The following is a 22803-nucleotide window of genomic DNA, read 5'->3' as shown; positions in this document are numbered from 1 at the left end:
AACGTGCCAATAAAGCGTGCTAATTGCATGTGTTTACGAGATGAGAGCAATTGTCCTTGGCAATATTGCTGTTTTTAAATTCTTCTGAAAAATGTGCCCCCTGAATCCCCCACCTCGACGAGAGGGCGGTGGAGGGAGCCTGACAAGCCAGTTTTAACGATAATAAATACAATAGCATTAATAACAACAGTAACTGTAATACTAATAATAATCATTACTAATGGTTTTCTCGAAGGCGGATATATAGCTGCTATTAGGCAATACTGGAGCTCTATCTTTGAATCCTCTTTTTACCCTTTCGGGAGTGATTAAATTTAATTCTTTTAAAAGAGTTTCAAAGACTTTGTGACTCCAGCGTTTGTTTAATTCTGATTATGTTCCTTGTTGGTCGTTTACAGGGCGTGACCGCGTTTCTTAAATATTACACTGTTAGAAAGAGACTCGATGGATCTGGAGTGAGTGCGTCACATACGGCCACTTTAGAGAATAACAAGCACCTGACAACTGTAATTAGTCCGTCACCTACAACAGTGGTTATTACTGCTATAAATATATCTTCCTCTCTGCACTGGCTGGCTCTGTCGGAAAGCAAGTTCAAGTATGTTTATGGAGATAAGAAAGAATTACATCGAAAAGGAATAGAGTAGCTTAGGCTATTTCTACCCCCCCCCCCTCCCCACTGTCGGAAAGCTACCGAAGAAACGGGAGAGGGGAAGGTAACTTGGGTGACGGGTGAGGGGGAATATGGATGGGTAAGTGGGTAGATGGATGGACAGATGAATAGAGTGATGGATAGGTGGATGTATAGATGGATGGAGAGTTGGATAGATAGATGGATAGCAAGATGGACAGATGGGAGACAGACGTGGACAACACCCCCGTAGTGTGTGTATTGTAAAGTTGAAGGTGCTCTCACTGTCCCAAACGAGCCCCCAAATGTAAGGTAGATGAGGCTTCCTATCCTGGACAAAGCCTTCAAATGTAATGGTACTATGTACTATGCCCTTCTGACCGGAACAGTGAAAGTTCTCGCCATATATTAAAAAGGAAAATAAAATAAAGGAAACGCTCTCATCACCTGCAAGAAGCAGGCAGCTACCTCCCTCCCAGTAGCCTGGGTAGGCTACTCCAGGAAATACCAAATCAGGATGTGGGAATTGCCTACTTACTGCCTGTAGTCATGAAATCATACAAGCAGTTGTTGGCTACTCCAGATGGCCTTGGTTTTCTGCAATTTGTTTTTATGCCTCCACTCTCTGTATCTCTCTCACGAATATCTTGTAATTCACCTAGTGTCCAGCTCTACCCCAAGATGGTCAAGACATGGAGCAATAATACATAATATGATTTTGTATGATTTACTGGGAAAATTATATATATATATATATATATATATATATATATATATATATATATATATATATATATATATATATATATATATATATATATATCTTCATCTGAGCTATCTGGAAATAATCAATCCACCTTCCAATATTATACACAAAAATTAACTCCTTGATATCGTCTGTAGTCTAGACTATTGGTTACTTAAGATTTTGGTCATTTATCACTCAACTACATGCATGTGGGATATCAGCAGATTGGATCTAGTTTATTGTGCACCCCATACTCATATTGTGAACGGTAGCGCAAAAAGCATTACAGAGGGCACAAAAGGTCTTTATCAGACCTCAACGGAGATTATGACACAATTTCATCTATCCTTCACACCTTATAATTATAATGTCAGCTAGTTACAGAGAACGCTCTATTTAAGGGGCTATATATTTACATTTAAGTCCTACAATAATGTATAATGATTATAACTAATAAATAATTGTATGAGTTATGGAGATATTACAGAGTCATAAGGGAGCTGCTGTTTGTTATTATTAGTCTTCACAATACACTACTTGCTTCTTAATCTCATATGTCGTTTATCTACTGGAAGCGAAATATGGATACAGTGCAAGGATTTCAGGTATTTTATCCTTAGTAATAAGATAGTTTCTCATTTTATACAACGTGAGTTTAGATTTATCTCTAAATGGTTCCACTTTATTACGGTCCAAGATATAATACTCGAGTGTGTGTCCCTGTCTTTGTCCACACACTTTGCACTTTACTTCATCTGGATACAAGGCCAACTGCCAGAGAACCTGCAGCCAAGTCTTATGTGAGCTGTGACAACGTCTGTTAGTCTGCTGATTTTGTTACTTGCCCCTAACACATATTTTACTTGACATATTGCATTGTGATAAACAATGGATCAGCGGATTCGTCTTCACTAATTCTGCCGTGTCCTCTATCCACAAGTTAATTTACCTCCAATTGTTTATATCTGTAAGCTAGGTTTATTTCTAGGGACGAGTCTTCACCATCTCACATCCAACCTTCTCGTCCTCTTACAAATTACGTGATTTTTCGCTCGTATGCGCACTAAGGCCAAAAATGGTCGTAATTTGTGAAAATGCAAGCGACTCACGAAATTGACCCACTGTCCCGTTTTCTGTTTTGGGCCCTCTGGCTTACTCGGTTAGGTTAGGAGAGGACACTTTAAAATAATGGTTTTCATGATGTTTTGAAACCTTACGAGAATTTCCTGTCCTCCTAACCTACCAGAGGACCAAAAACTTGCTGATTTGGTTCCATTTTAATTGGAAAATTAATTTAATTTGTTAAAATTAAAATACCGTCACTTTTGCCGTTGTGCATACGAGCGAAAAGCTACGTAATTTGTAAGAAGACGGATTGCACAGTCGCCGCGACGTGACACGCCTTCAACACATCTTTTTTTTATTTTATTTAACAAGCTTAGGTATGCACAGCAATGTGTTGCTATCCTATTCTATATGAAAGATTACACAGTGTAGATAAAAAACTAGCTATATCTAATATTCCAATCTCACAGGATGGTTAGTCATTCATTGAATCGGTTAGGTTAGGAGAGGACACTTTAAAATAATGGTTTTCATGATGTTTTGAAACCTTACGAGAATTTCCTCAAGGGAGAATCAAGGGAGAAAATACCTGCCTTAATACAAAAACAAACCAACTCTGACTAAACAACTGGCTATAAGATAATCCAACATTCCCATCTCACAGGATGGGTAGTCATACATGGAATCTGGGGGAGAAAACACCAGCCTCAATACAAAAATAAATACTCTGACTAAAAATCAGGTGAGAATATGAAGTGTAAGGCTGATCTATTAGCCTCCACTAGCACAATCTCGGTACAGCACAAGAATATCTTCCAATATTCCTGAGTATATAAAGTGATTACAGAGCTCAAAGTACCTCATACCATTATCTTCACAATATCGGCGAATCCGGCTATCAACGAGAGCAGCTTATGGTTCACAATCCTCCTGAAAGACTCGGCGTTAACTATATTTAGTTCAGGCATTCTCACAAGTTTCTAAATCCTGGAACAAGTCCAGGAAGAAACAGGAACAGAGACAGGACATCCGCTAGCTCTCGAACACGGAGATGAAATGAGCTCACAAGTCACGACCCGTCAGTCCTCTTGGCGTGACGTCACCATCTTGCAGGACGCTGATTGGTCCACACCGCCTTCACTAACAAGTTCAAGTTCAAGTATGTTTATTGAGACAAGAAAGAAATACATCTCAAAGGGATAGAGTAGCTTAGGCTATTCTAAGGCCTTCCCTAACACATCCTAGACTTTGCAAGCACTCTAGACCTCATTGTGAATTCTCACCTTGCCCAGCAGGAGGTACATCGCCTTCTGACTCCACCTCTTCCACAATATTTCCTTCTTAACTTTCAAGAATCTCATATTTGCCAACCTAATTTATTTTACCAGCCTACATTCATCTCTTATCATACCCCAAATGTGTGCATGTCCTCAAATATGAAGGGAACGTCCAGGAACAACTCTCACCTGAAGGCAGCCTAGGCTATGTCCACCCATAATCATGATAGATCCGCCTCCATATTTTGAGACTTTTTCCGGCTCCAGATTAAGCTCGCTATAGGGCATTAATTATCACATTCTCCCTCCCTGGGATGTGTTGAATATCCTCCTGCAACAGCAGGGCCCATCTGGCAAGTCTGGTTCGTACGTTTCATCTTGTGCAGACAATCTACGGGGTTGTGATCTGCATGTACTGTAACCGGATGTCCACCACAACTTACACACAAGTTAAACGGTGTCTCATAATCAGAGGTGATGACCAGCACAGGTGCTTGGGTCAACAACAACTGGGTTTTCACAAATGACTCTTGACCTCCCGGAGTTCATCTCTCTCTTTTTTTTTTTTTTTTTTTTTGAGATATATACAAGAGTTGTTACATTCTTGTACAGCCACTAGTACGCGTAGCGTTTCGGGCAGGTCCCTGGAATACGATCCCCGCCGCGAAGAACCGTTTAAAACATTATTGCCAACAGCATTTGGTGTTCCCAGGCGATCACCCATCCAAGTACTAACCAAACCCAACGTTGCTTAACTTCGCTGATCGGACGAGAAGCGGTGTTCTCAACGTGGTATGGCCGTTGGCGATTCCTCTTGAATCCCAGTTTGTCCTCCGTCTTCTCTTACCTTACTAAGAGACAGGGAAGAGAAGCAGGGGGGGGGGGGGACAAACTAGTTCACATCCTATACTATATATATATCCTGATCCCTACCAAGTACTATATAGTTTTAATAGCTTAGCGCTTTCACCTAATAGTTCCTTTCCCCTTTTTGAATAATGAATTAGATGTAATGTTCAATTGATAATATTGATTTCAAGGTTAATCCTAAAGTGCTTAGTTTAAACCATTTGTTTCAACCTAACTTCACTCTGAAGTTTCCAAATATAAACAAAAAACTGAAACGACACTTAGCGTACGTAACCCCTGACACCGAAGGTTTATAAACTCTATTTGGTGCTGCCCGAACACTCAACTAGTTGTATTCACTTACTGTCGTACATGCTGGGGTTGAGCATCGACTCTTTGGTCCCACCTTTAACTTCAGTCGACTGTTATACATGCAGACGGTGAGTCACAATAACGTGGCTGAAGTATGTTGACCAGACCACACTCTAGAAGGTGAAGGGACGACGACGTTTCGGTCCCGTCCTGGACCATTCTCAAGTCCATTCTCAAGTTATACATGTTCTCGAGCTCTCTCATATCAAGATTTGAAGTCGTGTGAAGTGATAAAGACGGAATGTTTTACAGTCACACCAGCAGAACGAGAGGTCGCAGACTTAGTGATGGAAGCTTGAGACGATCCATAGGGCTGAAACGAATCTGCTTACGTGTAAGAGTAGAGAGTAAATGGAATGAACTAGAAGAGGTAATAGAGGCTATGATCATACAGTGGTTTACATGTAGCTATGACAGAAATCCAGTGAGTCACAAGCAGTGCCATCAGTGTTAAAACAGCACTGATGTTTTAGCAGTGCTAAAACTGAAAAGCCAGAGACCAAGAACTAGCGCTCCTCCTCCAAAAGAAATTAGGTGAGTGTAGTTAAGTGTATGAGTACACACAACAGTAATTTAACAAAATATATATTATTTTAATAAATAATAAAAGTAAATAAGTAAATAAAGCATGATAAATTGAGTTGAAACAAATAAAGTAAGATATATACAGAGCATAAAAACAGGTCACGTTATGGGCAACAATAACAAACAATAAACTTTTTTCTGGCATGCACATGTGAATTGATTAACTTCTTGTTTACGGGACATTGGCCACAATACAATTACACAGCAACAGCAATTACCACGTCAGGAGTAATTAATGGACGAATGGACAAAAATTGTGTAAAGGGAAATTAATTACACTTGTATTGTTATTATTTCTGATACCCTCAGCATGTTTATTTACTATTTACTACTTGGGCCTGCAGGATCGTGCTGCTAGCTCTTGGACCCCACCTTTCTAACCGTCGGTTGTCTAATGTACTGACTCCCGACCAAATTGTCTTTATTAGATTTACACACGTTTCTCCCTCTCTCTTTCACACACACACACACACACTAATCAAAATTAAATGGGTAGAACACATGGAGAGAAATGATATTATATCAGACAGACAGTATGGTTTTCGATCTGGAAGATCCTGTGTATCGAATTTACTCAGTTTCTATGATCGAGCCACAGAGATTTTACAGGAAAGAGATGGTTGGGTTGACTGCATCTATCTGGACCTAAAAAAGGCTTTCGACAGAGTTCCACATAAGAGGTTGTTCTGGAAACTGGAAAATATTGGAAGGGTGACAGGTAAGCTTCTAACATGGATGAAAAATTTCCTGACTGATAGAAAAATGAGGGCAGTGATCAGAGGCAATGTATCGGACTGGAGAAATGTCACAAGTGGGGTACCACAAGGTTCAGTTCTTGCACCAGTGATGTTTAATGTCTACATAAATGATCTACCAGTTGGTATACAAAATTATATGAACATGTTTGCTGATGATGCTAAGATAATAGGAAGGATAAGAAACTTAGATGATTGTCATGCCCTTCAAGATGACCTGGACAAAATAATTATATGGAGCACCACTTGGCAAATGGAATTTAATGTTAATAAATGCCATGTTATGAAATGTGGAATAGGAGACCATAGAACCCACACAACCTATATATTAATGTGTGAAATCTTTAAAGAATTCTGATAAAGAGATCTAGGAGTGGTTCTAGATAGAAAACTATCACCTGAGGACCACATAAAGAACGTTGTGCGAGGAGCCTATGCCACGCTTTCTAACTTCAGAATTGCTTTTAAATACATGGATGGCGATATATTAAAGAAATTGTTCACGACTTTTGTTAGGCCAAAGCTAGAATATGCAGCGGTTGTGTGGTGCCCATATCTTAAGAAGCACATCAACAAACTGGAAAAGGTGCAAAGACATGCTACTAAGTGGCTCCCAGAACTCAAGGGCAAGAGCTACGAGGAGAGGTTAGAGGCATTAAATATGCCAAAACTAGAAGACAAGAAAAAGAGGTGATATGATCACTACATACAAAATAGTAACAGGAATTGATAAAATCGACAGGGAAGATTTCCTGAGACCTGGAACTTCAAGAACAAAAGGTCATAGATTTAAACTAGCTAAACACAGATGCTGAAGAAATATAAGAACATTCACTTTCGCAAACAGAGTGATAGACGGTTGGAACAAGTTAGGTGAGAAGGTGGTGGAGGCCAAGACCGTCAGTAGTTTCAAAGTGTTACATGACAAAGAGTGCTGGGAAGACGGGACACCACGAGCGTAGCTCTCATCCTGTAACTACACTTAGGTAATTACACTTAGGTAATTATACACACACACACACACACATGCACACAAACCAAACCGAACAAACAGGAACTGAACAAAAGGGCGTGGAGGAACTTCCGAAATAACAGAAGACCTGAAAGTAGCGAGGGATACAGTACCAGAGAACCAGGAACGAGTATGTTAGTGTGAGAAGAGAAGCTGAGAAAAAGTATGAAAAGGATATAGCTAATAAAGCCAAGACCGAACCAAAGCTACCCCACAGTCACATCAGGATGAAAATAACAGTGAAGGAACAGGTGATGAAACTTAGAATGGGTGAGGACAGGTATACAGAGAATGACAAAGAGGTGTGTGAAGAACTCAACAAGAGGTTCCAGGAGGTCTTCACAATAGAACGAGGTGAGGTCACTGCACTAGGAGAGGTGGCAGTAAACCAGGCGGCCTTGAAAGGGTTCGAAATTACAAGAGATGAGGTCAAGAGGCATCTGTTGGATCTGGACATGAGAAAGGGCTGTTGGCCCAGACGGAATCTCACCATGGGTATTGAAAAAGTGTGCAGAAGCACTTTGCTTGCCACTCTCTATAGTGTATATAGGTCACTGGAGATGGGAGACCTACCAGAAATATGGAAGATGGCTAATGTGGCCCCCAATATACAAAAAGGGTGACAGACAAGAGGCACTGAACTACAGGCCAGTGTCCTTGACTTGTATACCATTCAAGGTGATGGAGAAAATCGTGAGAAAAAATCTAGTAGCTCATCTGGAGAGAAGGGACATTGTGACAACCCATCAACATGGATTCAGGGAGGGTAAATCTTGCCTTACAGGCTTAATAGAATTCTACGATCAGGTGACAAAGATTAGGCAAGAAAGAGAAGGATGGGCGGACTGCATTTTCATGGACTGTCGGAAAGACTTTGACACAGTACCCCATAAGAGGCTGATGCATAAGCTGGAGAAACAGGCAGGAGTAACTGGTAGGGCACTCCAGTGGATAAGGGAGTACCTAAACAATAGGAAGCAGAGAGTTACAGTGAGGGGTGAGACCTCAGATTGGCGTGAAGTCACCAGTGGGGTCCCACAGGGCTCTGTATTCGAACCTATCCTGTTTCTAATATACGTAAATGATCTCCCAGAGAGTATAGACTAATTCCGCTCAATTTTGTTGATGACGCCAAAATTATGAAAAGGATCAAGACAAGAGGAGAACAGCTTGAGGCTTCAAGAAGACCTGGACAAGCTACAGGAATGGTCGAACAAATGGTTGTTAAGAGTTTAACCCAACAAATGTAATGTAATGAAGATAGGTGTAGGGAACAGGAGACCAGATACAAGCAATCATTTGGAAGATGAAATACTTCAAGAGTCAGAGAGAGTGAGAGTGAGAGAAAGAGAGAGAAAGAAAGAGAGAGAAAGAAAGAGAAAGAGAGAAAGAGAGAAAGAGAGAGAGAGAGAGAGAGAGAGAGAGAGAGAGAGAGAGAGAGAGAGAGAGAGAGAGAGAGAGAGAGAGAGAGAGAGAGAGAGAGAGAGAGAGAGAGACTGACCTGGGGGTTGATATCATGCCAGACCTGTCCCCTGAAGCCCACATCAGCGGCATATGCCAGGTTGGCTAATATAAGAACGGCCTTTAGAAACTTGTGTAAGGAATCATTCAGAACTTTGTATACCACATATGTCAGACCAATCCTGGAGAGTGTGGTTCCAGCATTGAATTAATATCTAGTCAAACATAAGACTAAACTGGAAAAGGTTCAAAGGTTTGCCACCAGACTAGTACCCAAACTGAGGGGTATGAGCTATGAGGAGAGACTACGGGAATTAAACCTCACGTCACTGGGAGACAGAAGAGATGGGGGGACATGATCACCACATACAAGATTCTCAAGGGACTTGATAGGGTAGATAAAGACAGACTATTTAACACCAGGGGCACATACACTCGGGGACACAGGTTGAAATTGAGTGCCCAAATGAGCCATAGAGACATTAGAAAGAATTTTTTCAGTATCAGAGTAGTAGATAAATGGAATGCATTAGGAAGTGATGTGGTGGAGGCTGACTCCCTACACAGTTTCAAGTGTAGATATGCAGTCTCCGTGGTGTAGTGGTAAGACACTCGCCTGGCGTTCCGCGAGCGCTATGTCATGGGTTCGTATCCTGGCCGGGGAGGATTTACTGGGCGCAATTCCTTAACTGTAGCCTCTGTTTAACGCAACAGTAAAATGTGTACTTGGATGAAAAAACGATTCTTCGCGGCAGGGAATCGTATTCCAGGGACCATAGGATTAAGGACTTGCCCGAAACGCTACGCGTACTAGTGGCTGTACAAGAATGTAACAACTCTTGTATATATCTCAAAAAAAAATAAGAGCCCAATAGGCTCAGGAAACTGTACATCAGTTGATTGACAGTTGGGAGGTGGGACCAAAGAGCCAGAGCTCAACCCCTGAAAGCACAACTAGGTAAACTAGGTAAGTACACACACTCACTTAATGAGGAAGAACACTTAATGAGGAGGCAAACCAAGCAACCTTGGAGGATTTTGACCTCATCAGTGATGAGGTCAAAAGGAATCTGATGGACCTGAATGTGACCAAGGCTGTTGGGCCTAACATTATCTCACCATGGCTACTAAAGGATGATGCAGAAGCACTAAGTTTGCCAATCTCTATGGTGTATAACAGGTCACTGGAAACAGGAGACCTACCGAAAAGCTGGAAGACAGCTCGTGTAGTCCCAATATACAAAAAGGGTGACAGGGAAGAGGCACTGAACAACAGGTCAGTTTCTCTAACTTGTATACCATGCAAGGTGATGGAGAAGATCGTGAGGAAAAGGCTCGTAGAACATCGGGAGGGAAATAGCTTTGTAACACACCACCAGCATGGGTTCAGAGATGGTAAATTGTGCCTCACAGGTTTAAAAGAATTCTATAACCAAGCAACAAAATTAGGCAAGAAAGAGAAGGGTGAGCAGGCTGCATTTTCCTGGACTGCCACAAAGCCTTTGACACAGTACCCCATAAAAGGCTGTTACAAAAGTTGGAGCAACAGGCAGGAGTAAAAGGTAATGTGCTCCAGTGGATAAGGGAGTACTTAACTAACAGGAAACAGTAACTGTGAGGGTGGAGACATCAGAGTGGCGAGATGTCACCAGCAGAGTCCCACAGGGCTCTGTACTTGGACTCATCCTGTTTCTAATATATGTAAACGATCTTCCAGAGGGTATAGACTTATTCCTCTCAATGTTTGCTGATGATGCAAAAATTATGAGAAGAGTCAAGACAGATGAAGATAGACAGAGACTACAGGACAACTTGGACAAACTGGAAGAATGGTCTAGAAAATGGCTACTGAAGTTCAACTCAGGAAAGTGTAAAGTAATGAAATTAGGCGAGGGGAGCAGAAGGGTGAACACAAGGTACCATCTGGGAGGTGAAATCCTGCAAGAGTCAAATAGAGAGAAAGATCTGGGGGGTTGATATCACACCGAACTTGTCCCTAGGGGCCCACATCAAAATGATATCATCAGCGGCATATGCTAAGTTGGCCAACATAAGAACTGCCTTTAGAAACTTATGTAAGGAATCGTTCATGACCCTGTATACCACTTATGTCAGACCAATCCTGGAATATGCGACTCCAGCATGGAGTCCATACCTAGTTAAATACAAGACAATGCTAGAGAAGATTCAGCGATATGCCACCAAACTCGTCCCAGAACTGAGAGGTATGAGCTATGAGGAAAGGCTAAAGGAGCTGAACCTCACGTCCCTGGAAAACAGAAGAGTATGGGGAGAATGAACTTACTGATTAGCAAACAGACGGAGGATAGGAAGAATACAAACAAATTGATGGATGAATAAACAAATGGACAGCATGGATGGATAAGCAGACAGTCGAACAGATGCAGTAATGGACAGACAGATGGATTTAGACGGATAAATAGAAAGATGAATAAACTAATAGTTGGACAAACGGAAGATTTAATAAACAGACAGACTGTTGAATGGACAATAGGAAGGACAATTACAGTGGAAAGACAGATCAAATTGACAATTGAGGACAAATACATAAATTTTAATGCATTTATATTAAAAACTGGTTTGTTTTCATTCATATATAAATTACGAAATCCCAGGGACTAATAGGGGTACCAAACCAACAGTGCCCACTTGACCCAATGTCTACACAGCCAGGGCCAACTAGATGAGCCAATTTGGCTCAGGTGGGCCACACTAAACCCCCATCCCTCCACCAAAGAAGCGTGTTGCCCCGGCCAAAGGCTGCAGCCCTTGGGTATGCTCAACTCTCAAATGAAGGAACATAGGGACATGCACGGGTCTCCATCAGTGGCAGCTCGCCCATAGGAGCTGCTAGGCTGCAGTCCCCTCAGAAATACTCACTGCCAAGTGTATGACCGGCAGTGATATATACTGGTGTATACTTGTGTGTGTTATTTTCAATACTGTACATTTATAACTGAATCTTGAAATGTTGCTAATGGTGCTTAATTAAGTTGCTTTGAATACTTATAACTTTAATTACCCTTTGACAAACAATGGCATTGAAAAGTAGTGTGAACTTAGTGAAGTATTTACAAAGTATTAACTTTTCGCAGCTGATATTAAACGAAAACAAGAATAAAAGTTAAAGGAAGACATACGCCAGTTTAACCACTCTACAGAGAAGTACAATCAAGAGTAAACAAAAACATGTCAATTTAACATCAGTATCAGAAATGTGAATGGCTTTGTGGTTTTGATGAGAAAAACACTATTTGGCTTTCCATGCTTAGTGTTTGGTGGGGACCCACCATGGACGAAAAGTGGGGTGACTGACTTGAGGCATTTACCACAGAAAATAATGAAACATAAGCAGTCGGCCAAGCACATGAATATCGTGATTGATTTATCAATGCTGAGTAAAGTGAACATTGTGGCTCAAATTGATTCAGCATTCAAGCTTTCGGTTGCATAAATCAGAAAACTTCATTGACCTGTTGGAGATTATGAACAGCAATCATTTACAGTCACCATTTTTAGAAACTGTAACACTTGTGAAAATTTTATTAACTCCAGTGACAACGGCAGAAGCAGAAGGGTGTTTTTAAATTTTGAAGAAAATCAGAACATTTTTACACGAATAACTCCATGGCGAATGAGAGTGATATTGAAAATATAATGAAAACAGAAATGAAGGATTTTAATGAACAAGTAATAAACCATTTTGCTACGCTGAAGAGCCGACACACTAATTTTCTTTTCATGTACAGGTATTATTAAATATTACATGAAACTTTTTTTCATGTAATGAAAACATGAACTACATGAAGTGATGGTCTCGCTTCAAGTAGGTTGGCGTTCAATCCCTGACCGTCCAAGTGGTTGGGCGCCATTCCTTTCTCCTCGATCCATCCCAAATCTTTATCCTGATCCCTTCTCAGTGTTATACAGTCGTAATGGCTTGGCACTTTCTCCTGATAGTTCCCTTACATTTCATGGTCTCGCCTGATGTCGTGTATGGCTAGTCGTCCTGAGAGGTGGGAATGTTGCTGGATGAGCTTGTAGCTCATCCAAAAAATCGTAAAGTTGCTGTTTAGTTAAAGTTGATTTGTTTTTGAATTGAGGCTAGAACCTGATTCCATATATGACTAACCATCTTGTGAGAAGGGAATATTATATGAACTTATAGCTAGTTTTTGATCTACACTGTGTAATCTTTCATATAGAATGGGGTAGCAGCACATTGTTGTGTATACCTAAGCTTGTTAATACAAAAAAATATCCATACCTCCACCTATTGACTATGCACTATACTATGCACATTGACTATACATAGATTGACTATGTAATGCATCAGTTATACAATGTTTGTGATGTAACTATAACCTGAGCTTGTAAAAGCACCCTAATCACCTTCAGTGGTTAGTTGGTTAGGTGCTTAATAACACATTAATTTATAAAGCAACTAGTACCTTATCCTGTCAAAGTAGGAGAGACAAATATATGTGTGTATGTATGTATGTGTATATGTGAATATATTTATGTGTGTATGTATGTAGACGTAAATCAGTGTGTTTATGTATTTCTGTATGTAGGTTAGATTAGCATTTTATAAGCACTGCAATAACCTTCTGTGGTTGATTGTTCAATAAAACACTGAACTACCTGTACAGTATATGTTTAACAGATCTCTAACCCTGTCCATGGAGGACAGAAGAAAATGTATATATGTTTTATGAATATGAATATGTATAAATGAAGAGAACCTCTTTAAGAAGAGGTCTGGTTAGCATTGTAAATGTTTGGCCACGTCTGTGATAGGAAATAATAAATAATAAAAAAAAATTCCTATGCAGCACCTGTCACTTAGTTTCGTCCAATTTCCTTATAAAATTATAGTATTTCAGAGTAAAAATATTTTTTGTCATGTTCTACATTCAGCACCAACATTATAGTGAGTAAATGTATCATATTTATTCATTACTTATGTAATGCTAGGAAGTTTTGGGTAATTAAACAGACAGTAGTATGTGAAGTTTAAATTGGTTTCCGTAAAGCCAATGGCTAACCTTTCCCAACATGCAACTGAAATGAGTTGCCTATTTACTGCTAGGTGAACAAATTCATCAGGTGGTAGAAAATGTGGCCAAACATCTATTCCTTCTTGGAATTTTTTTTTTGAGGACCAAGGGAGTTGAATGCGCGTGCTGAGTGAGGCTGGCTGAGCACTGGGCCGAGCCTTAATACTGTACCTCTTTTGGCTGCTTTCCCTTGACACCCTGGGGACAAACATGTAGTGCTGTGCGCACCATTTCACCCTTTGTTCACCAAAATACGCAATGTGCCCTGTGATGCATCACAGTCATCTCTGATACCAGTGTTGGGTACAGGAGGCCTTTCATGGATATCCCATACCTGACAAGAAATACCCTAAGCAAAGGACATAGCTTTCTGTGCAGTTGCATATCCACTCTCTGGCCAGACCCAACATCACTTAATCTGCTTGAAGAGATGATGTAAACATTGACTTTACCATGCTTGTTGTGTCATGTTGAACCTCTTTAAGAGGAGGTCTGGATTTACATTACGCCAGGCTTGTCTTGTTTGCAGGGTTCACAGTCCTGTCCTCATCCTTACTTAGTATGTGAACTGCTTTTCATCCCTATGTTGACTTTGATTCAGTGCAGTAACATGCATTTGTAGACAAGTTTTCCATTATCTGGGAAAGAAAACCTGTACTTAAGCTTAATGATATCCTTCCCCAGGTCAACTACTGACCTTCCCCAGGATACAACCCATAATTGCCTGGGCAAGATAATTATCAGGAGAAAGAAACTGTCTGGGTGGCTTTCACCTTTGGCCTCTAATTTCCCTCAGTCTTTAGTTTGCTTTGTTCTCTTCATTTATATCCTTAATGCCTGTCCCTGGTTTCTGTTAACAGACTCCACTCAGTTGGGTCCATACACCATTCTTTGGTTGGTGGGGGTCCATTTAATTACTCAAAGCTACTCGAAACTTCCTAGCAAGCTACCCAAATCTTCCTAATATTACGTTAGTAATGAATAAATATATATTTATTCATTATAATAAATATATCATATTTATTCATATTTATCATATTTATCCTGGCTTTGTGCCCTGGTGAGGCCACTCCAGACCGACAACCAGAGCACAACTCCATAGTCTCCTGAGACTGATGGATGCCTACTACTACTACTACTATTCATTATAATGTTGGTGCTGAATGTAGAAAATGGAAAAGCATATTTTTACTCTGAAAAGTATCATTTCATAACGAAATTAGACAAAAATAAGCTGCTGGTGATACCAAAGCAAGTCGACGGTCCAAGTGACAATGTTGTGGAGCGACTTATCCAAGACACATTGTTGCTTGGAAAGTTTTTGCTGGCATATCAGCCTTCTGTACCTACCTAACTTAACCAACCTACCCAAACATAACCTAACCAAACTAAACCTAACCTATCCAAACCTAACTTAATATAACCTGTAGGCAGCAATATACAGTATCTTGGATAAATCGCTCCACAACATTGTCGCTTGGATCGTCGACTTCCTATGGCGTCTCATGCCACTTAGTTTCGTCTAATTTTGTTATAAACTTATATTATTTCAGAGTAAAAATATGTTTTTTCATGTTCTACCTTCAGCACCAACGTTATAGTGAGTAAATATATCACATTTCTTCATTACTTACGTAATACTAGGAAACTTTGGGTAGCTTTGAGTAGATTTGGGTAGCTTTGGATAATTAGACGGACCGGTTGATGGGGCTGGTTTGCTGTGGCCTGGTTCGACTGCACCTTGCAGCTATAAGCTGGTGCAAAATTTTAGGATTGTGGCCATGTGCAACTCTGCCTTATGGGGCTCAGCTATTGGTACTGGGTAACTCTAGTGGCTTTCTGCCCTTGGCTTCTCCTGCTGGATTGTGTTTGCTTGGTTCCCTTTAGACATGGAGTAAATATTGAACTACTAGTATACTATTCCATTCCATTCACCTGGGTTATAGGAGTCTTGAACCATGGACCCCATGTGTGAGAGGCCGAAGCTCTATCGACTGGGCTATGAGTAGTCTTAATAAGGAAATTTTGCAGTTTATTTTACTAGTATACTAGTTTTCCTGCCAATGTTTTCCAATGTCATGATCACCAGCAGTAGGTTCTGGTGCTTTCTTAGGTTACTTTTCATTGATTTCTTGGGTTTGCACCTCTAAGCTGTGGTATGGACACTCATTCCCCCCTGTTTTTTTATGGTTAAAGTTGGAATTAGTTGGCCATGTCTCCTGCATACCTCCATCTTGTACTCTCTGTAGAGGGAAATACTCCACTTTAGTTTGCTTGTTATATTTTCTGTGAGTGATGCTTCAAACTTTGGTTTGGTACCCATTTCTCTAGGAAGTTATTTTAGGGACTCCTACCTTCTCATTGGTACAAGACAGCCTATGCTGGCTTTCCTGCATTGGGAAGGGGAAGGGGAGAATAGGGCTGCTTGGATCTTCTTTCATATGCCTTCTCCTCTTTCCTAGAGTTGGTTTACAAGTTGGGAACTCCTCAGGTGAGGGGGGGGGTTTGTCCTGCGATTCTATCTTCCTCTTGTACCTGTTGCATTTTTCTCTATCTTTGAAAGGCTTGCCTATGGGTTGGTGTAATAAGGAAGTGTTTTCATGTATTTTACAGACATTATTATATTTGTTCCTTCAGTCTCTTATTTCATTCATATTTTAGTCACAAACTTAGCTGGGAGTTCTAATATTATGCGCAGGCTTTTGAACACCTTCGTGTAGAACTCTTTCTTTGTCCAATTCAACTAATTATATTTTTTGGTAATAATGAACTTCAAAGCATAAGAACGGAAATAAAATTCTTAGAATTACTTGCGGAAGGTTTATTTCACTCAAGTTAGAATGTACATTACAAAACAAAATATAGTATTATGTCCGTATAGTGAATAACTAGTGAATGAGGAAACCAATGAATATGGTTAAGTACTAATGCTGCACTTTCATGTCCTATTATTACATGGCTGTAATAACTGCATTATGTGCCGTCAAACCAATCACATCATGAACTAAACCCTGTCTTTAATGTTGAAACAATTATATTAGAGACTATAATATGACAAAAGGCCAAGAAGAACAAAGACCTACAGTCTGTGGCTAGTAACTGTCTGATACATATTCTATGTAAAAGATTGGCATATCAGTGTGTATCCCTACATTCTTGAGGAATTTACAAATATTCACGACATACTTTCATCTGAACATAGACGACCTTAGCCACAGGAGTTTCGGGAGGGAAATATCTCGAGTAAAACGGCTGAGCTGCATTCATCATGCACTGGACATGTGCCAAGTCATCAGCTGCACAGACAGCCAAACCTGGCGCCTCAATTACAGTTAATGCTCTTACTCACAGCACAGAGAATTCGAGCCTCGGTAAACTGCCATCAAGGGATTTTCCTTGCCAATCTCCTCACAGTTATAAATACAGAGCTCTACGTATACATGCCCCAGTCACCCAGACTATGACATAGCTCTACATCTGCTTACCCCAATCCTGTCCGGCAGCAAGTAACACAGAGGGCACTGTGAGCTATGCTATATGCAATATTGGAAGCTCATCTGAACTGTGCCACTCCACTTATCGCCAGCCGAAAAACGGTGATGACTGCTCTGCCAAGAACCCACGGTGGGATTGCAAAGTGTTATCTGTTAAGCTTAATTCCATCATCATGATCCATCTTTGCCTCACTTAGGAACATTGCTATACTTCTTTTGCTCAAGGAGACGCTCCAATGGAGATGGGCCGGGACCAGACCACAATGACTGAAAAAACAATACATTTTGTAATACTGTAGTTCATTATTAGAAAAGGAATGTTACATAAATTTGTATTTATTCTACAATTATTTTTTAATTAGGAACAAAAACTTCCATAGGCTGTGTTTTATTTCCATATATTTGTATCTAATAGAGAAAATTCAGGGAAAAAGTTTGCATTATGTAGGTATTACAGAACAATATTAACATATCTGAAGATTTTCCAAAACTGTCAGCTCTGGAGTGGGTCATATTAAATCAAAGCTCAATATATTGTTGTGGAGAGCCATAAATATGCAGATGGCTACATTTTAGGTAACAATTTAATAAAAAGCCAGCGTTGAATGTAATGAAACGCCATTTTCTAGGCGAGTCCCGGAGGCTCCCTGGAGCTATCCAGGCTGAATGGATATGTATAACTTTCTGGCATCAAAGTGCTTGGAGTTCTTGCCTACTGAGGACCATGAGCCAAAACCTGGCCCCCCTCAGAGAGGCACGAGGAGCAATGGCCTATAGAAACCCCCCTATGGTTGGGAGCATTCTATGGTACCAGGCGACAAGCACCACGAACTAAAGCGAGAGACACGATGCGAAAAACAGTGACCCCGCAACCCAAAGGAGCAGTGCAACCAGCTCCAGCAGGGAAGAACGACGCACGTGTGTCTGAGGTATACATGAGCAGAACTACGCAGGACGTGTTCCGCAGGAAAACAAAAACGTACGTTCTGGAAATGGAACAAAGAAAAGCCGTAGCCAGGACTGGAATCCTAGCTAACCCTGTCCCAAGAAAAGGAACCAGTAGGGCAGGAGCAGTTGACCAGCAGTCCACAACCACCCGCAGACATTGCAACACACTGGCCTGCAGGGAGATACAAAGAAAAAGTGAAAGAACTCAGTACCAAAACTGAACACTGGAGTAGTCCAAAAGCAGGGAACAGAACATGGAGAGAGGCCCACCCCAGCACCCAACAACAGTATAGCCAAGAAGCACCGACCAAGATACACAGCCATGTGTAACATAGAGGGAGGAAAACCAGAAATAGGCATGGAAAAAGACCGGAATACGGACCAAGGAGCAGCCAGCAACACAATGTACACGACCGACCACATCGTGTGTTGTGGGTGGTTGCACATACCCAGAGGGACACCATGGATATCAGGGTGCAGCCAGGCAACGAAGATAGGCAAGGAAGGAGTGTCCAGAGATCAGAGACAGAGTTAAGGAATGAGGACACAGAAGGCACAGACCGAGGGAACAAAGGAGTGTCCAAATATCGAGAAAATACCCAGGCGCCGAAAAACTAAACAAAACGCATCAAAATTCGGGGCAGTGCCCCACAGTACAACTAAAAATAAGATACATGGACAAAGTAAATTCACAGTAAGACACACGCAAAGTGTCCAAGCAAAACACACAACACCTAACATCCCTGTTAGGTTCCATTGATGCTACCTGTCAAGTAGGGAATTGACGGGGTAGACAAGGATGGATTACTGAACACGGCTAGTACACGTACAAGGGGACACAGGTGAATGCTGAGTACCCAAATGAGCCACAGAGACATTAGAAAAAACTTTTCCAGTGTCAGAGTAATTAGTAAATGGAATGCACTAAGAAGTGATGTGGTTGAGGCAGACTCCATACACAGTTTGAAATGGAGGTAAGAGAGAGAGCCCAGTAGGCTCAGGAATCTGTACACCTGTTGATTGACAGTTGAGAAGTGGGACCAAAGAGCCAGAGTGCAATCCCTGCAAGCACAACTAGGTGAGTACAACTAGGTGAGTATCCCACTAAAAGTGAGAACCAGCACCTGGCCGACAGAGTCACCAGACAGTACAATCTCACCTGCAGAACAGAGACACCACCGTGTCATGACACACCTGAGCCGTGCAATGTAACAGGAGCATCCCTAGTGGAGAATGTCCAGAGGTGCGTGCCCAGTAGAAGACGAGGTGCATGCAATACAGAGGCAGAGGAGGCGCCACTCAGAGTCGCCCCACCCTCTCAAGCCGAGAAAAGAACTAAAAGATTGCTACACACAAAATCCAGAACACCTCGAGTATCCAGGGGGGTAATGAGTGGAGATAAAAGGAGTGAGAATGGGGTAGAATCCACGAGAAAAGACTTGGAATACCAACACACGTGTACACCTCTCAAAACAAAAACAACCCCCCAGCCCCTGAGGACCAAACCGCACACCCATCTTCCGGGGAGGGCGCCAGCAAGGCGTACGGAACGAATAATAGGAATGGTAAGACAGGAAGGTGAGACAATGTGAAGACTAAATAATGCGAAAACAGAATCAAGAGAAGACAAGAAGCACGGAAGAGGACCAACGAGTCCGAGAAAGGACTAGAGGGAAACCTCACCGTTAGTCAACAGACATTCCAATAATATTGGAAGTATTGAAGAGTTCCGCGAACCAACGAGAACCGTGAAATGCAAGCGCAAATGCACAGAGGGACACATGGCCCAAAGAGACCTCTGACCAAGGAACACACAGGGATCCCGAAACGAAGGGAACATGTATGTGACATAATCGCGAAAAGGCCAGGAAAGGGGAGAAAAGCACCCCAAGGAATGACGGAACCGATGAACCCGAAGGGACACGGAACCAAACCTGGGAAGGGGTAGACCTGAAACCAACAAGAACGCAGAGGGGGAAGAAAAAACCCCACTCCGAGGAACTGCAAGCCCCGCTCCGAGAGTACAAAAACCCAAGCGGGACAAAACAGGGCCTAGGCCCCCCAGGTAACCCCTCCCCAACCCCGGGAACTTCTACAGCAAGACCCGGGGCCGAGTTTTTTCCCCCAGAGCCCCAGCCCCACAAGAAAAAGCCGGGGCAGCTGTACAAAACACTAAGGAAGGGAGCCCACTGGTCAGACCCATATGGCATGGCTGGAGGAACAGGCTTGAATGCCTCGCCGCCATCCCGGAGGAGGAAAACCCCCGAGACTGCCTGAGACTCAACCCAATCAAGCCCTGCCCTAACCCAGAAACCCGCCTTTGGTTCGGAGCCAGAAGCAAGGTGAGGAAGTATGCATGACAGAAGTGGAGGGACTAGGAGGAGCGGACGGAACCAGAGCCGAAGCAACTCCCACCTCCAAGTCCGGGCCCCTATAACCAAAATGGGGCAGTCTCGGGGCATCCGGGACCGCAACCAACCTAGAGCTTTGCAGCAACCTAAACCTAGCATGCAATTCTGCAGCTGCCTGCACCTGCATATCATGATCAGTGGCTTGGGAGCATATACAGACAACATACGTCGCACAACTTCAGGTCAAAAGAAACACAGACCCAACAGGCAGCATGGCGGAGGCACAACTGGTGAGTGTCACCCTGAGACATGAGGACAGAGCAACCTTCAAACTCACAAGACGTGAGGGGGGGACTCAGTGGTCACATCCATCAAACCACGTAGCCCCCGTGGGGTTTCCCAGGGCCCTTAGCCTTGGTTACACGTTAATGGAAGCCTAGGCAGGGTACTGCAAACAGGCGCCCAAGTCTATCAAACAACCTTCTAAACGCTGAACCCCCGGGACGTGTCCACTCATGGGGGCCAAGTGGGGAGTATCACCAAACAGAAAATATATGTATAAAAACCCCTAGAACAGCAAAGGGGAACACAAAGGCAGACCCCCTGCCCCACCCACCAGGCAAAAACAAAAGAAAAACCCCTCAAGAAGACAACCTACCCCAGCGGAACAGAGCCGGCCGCTGTTATTGGTGAAAACTAGCTGTGCAGTACCCCGCGCCTCTACCAGTGACGAAAACTACCATCTACCTAGAGACAAACATGGGCAACAAAACCCCAGCTGACTCCAAGGGCGGCCAAATACCGAGTGGTAAAAGACACAGCGGAGGTAGATACCAAGGTGACTTGTGGAATGTGGCCCCAAGCCCCAAGGGCAGTATTTACAGGGCACCTAGGGAAGAGAGCCCTAGGCACATGCATCCCGAGTACCGTGGAATCTCTCTCCTGGCTCACACACCACCTGTTGAGACAGCCCACACCATAAGGCAAAGGCACAGAAGTGAAACAAAACCGGAGCCAGAGGCACACGATTGGCCAGTAATCACATCAGCCAAGAACTGCCAGTTGGATCGCCGGCACAGATGGTCTGGGGCTTCCCCTTCCCCCTCCCGGGGAGGGGAGGTTTCTCAGATGGCGGCGCTGCAACGTGATGACGTCATGCTAGTTTGATAATTTTGTTTGGGAAGTTTTGTTCACTCGTTTGGCTTTCAGTAGCAATATTTTTACCAGAATAGGGGGTTTGTTTTGGGGCGCCTACCTTTCTGGGTGCCTGTCCTGGTCGATGGCAGACACACAATGCTCCCAACCAAAGGGGGGGGGGGTCTATAGGCTGTTGCTCCTCGTGCCTCTCAGAGGGGGGGCCAGGTTTTGGCTCGTGGTCCCCGGTAGGCAAGAACTCCAAGCACTTTGACTGATGCCAGAAAGTTATACATATCCATTCAGCCTGGATAGCTTTGGGGAGCCGACGGGGCTCCTCACAGAAAAATTATCAAAGACTGAATCTGTTTGAAAAAACTTGTGATTCTGACACAACTAAGAATATTCAGGATGCTGGAAAGAGAGATAAGAAGAGACAACAGTCATATTCAGAATATTCTTCCTTGACATATTTTACTATACTGAGTAGAGAATTTCATTAACACTGAACTTACAAATAACAAGTTATGACTGTTAAAGGTTGCACCTCTGTTTATACTAGACAATGCCCTGGTGCATGGGAAAATATTTTTGTTATTTTTCCTTCTAATATTGTTAAAATAAGTTCCATATTTACAGGAAAAAAATTAAATATGACTTACCATGGTCACAGTGGAGAAAACTTGTGTTAACATCATTAATTCATATTTGCTCGTGTAGCAAGTGTCCCAGAGGTGTCGTGTGGGCCATTCAATCGATGGGAGTTGACGTGAATATATTTGTTTATATTTATTTACAATGTAACTGACCTAATTGTTAAAATTGTTGAATTTTTGCCGAATTTGTTCAATTGTGTCGCTTGATGTTCTAATATAATAAAACGTACATAACACCGATACACACAAATATGTGCTTGTCACTAACATACACACAAATATGTGCGTGACACTAACATACACACAAAACGCTTTGTTTTACAGTAAATTACATAAATATTATTGATGTTTTCCACAATGTACACTTGCACACTCATGTACATG

At 42.2% G+C, this 22803-nt stretch overlaps 1 protein-coding gene and 1 non-coding gene across 3 annotated transcripts in view; both read right to left on the bottom strand.

The window, feature by feature from the left end:
- Positions 1 to 4408: 4408 nt before the first annotated feature.
- LOC123755196 (5S ribosomal RNA) lies at positions 4409 to 4527 on the bottom strand. The gene has a single exon (XR_006772490.1). It is a non-coding gene; the product is annotated as a 5S ribosomal RNA (ribosomal RNA).
- Positions 4528 to 16642: 12115 nt separating this feature from the next.
- LOC138369502 (uncharacterized) overlaps positions 16643 to 22803 on the bottom strand; it is a 52310-nt gene continuing 46149 nt past the window's right edge. For both annotated transcript variants that reach the window (XM_069332771.1, XM_069332772.1), the window contains one exon: positions 16643 to 17597. In XM_069332771.1, the coding sequence (XP_069188872.1) occupies positions 17520 to 17597 (78 nt within the window). In that variant the 3' untranslated portion in view covers positions 16643 to 17519. The remainder of the gene's footprint in view (positions 17598 to 22803) is intronic.

Source organism: Procambarus clarkii, chromosome 28, assembly GCF_040958095.1.
Source record: "Procambarus clarkii isolate CNS0578487 chromosome 28, FALCON_Pclarkii_2.0, whole genome shotgun sequence".
NCBI lineage: Eukaryota > Metazoa > Arthropoda > Malacostraca > Decapoda > Cambaridae > Procambarus > Procambarus clarkii.
The sequence above is the reverse complement of the archived record's forward strand: the minus strand, read 5'-3'. Positions and strand labels throughout refer to the sequence as shown.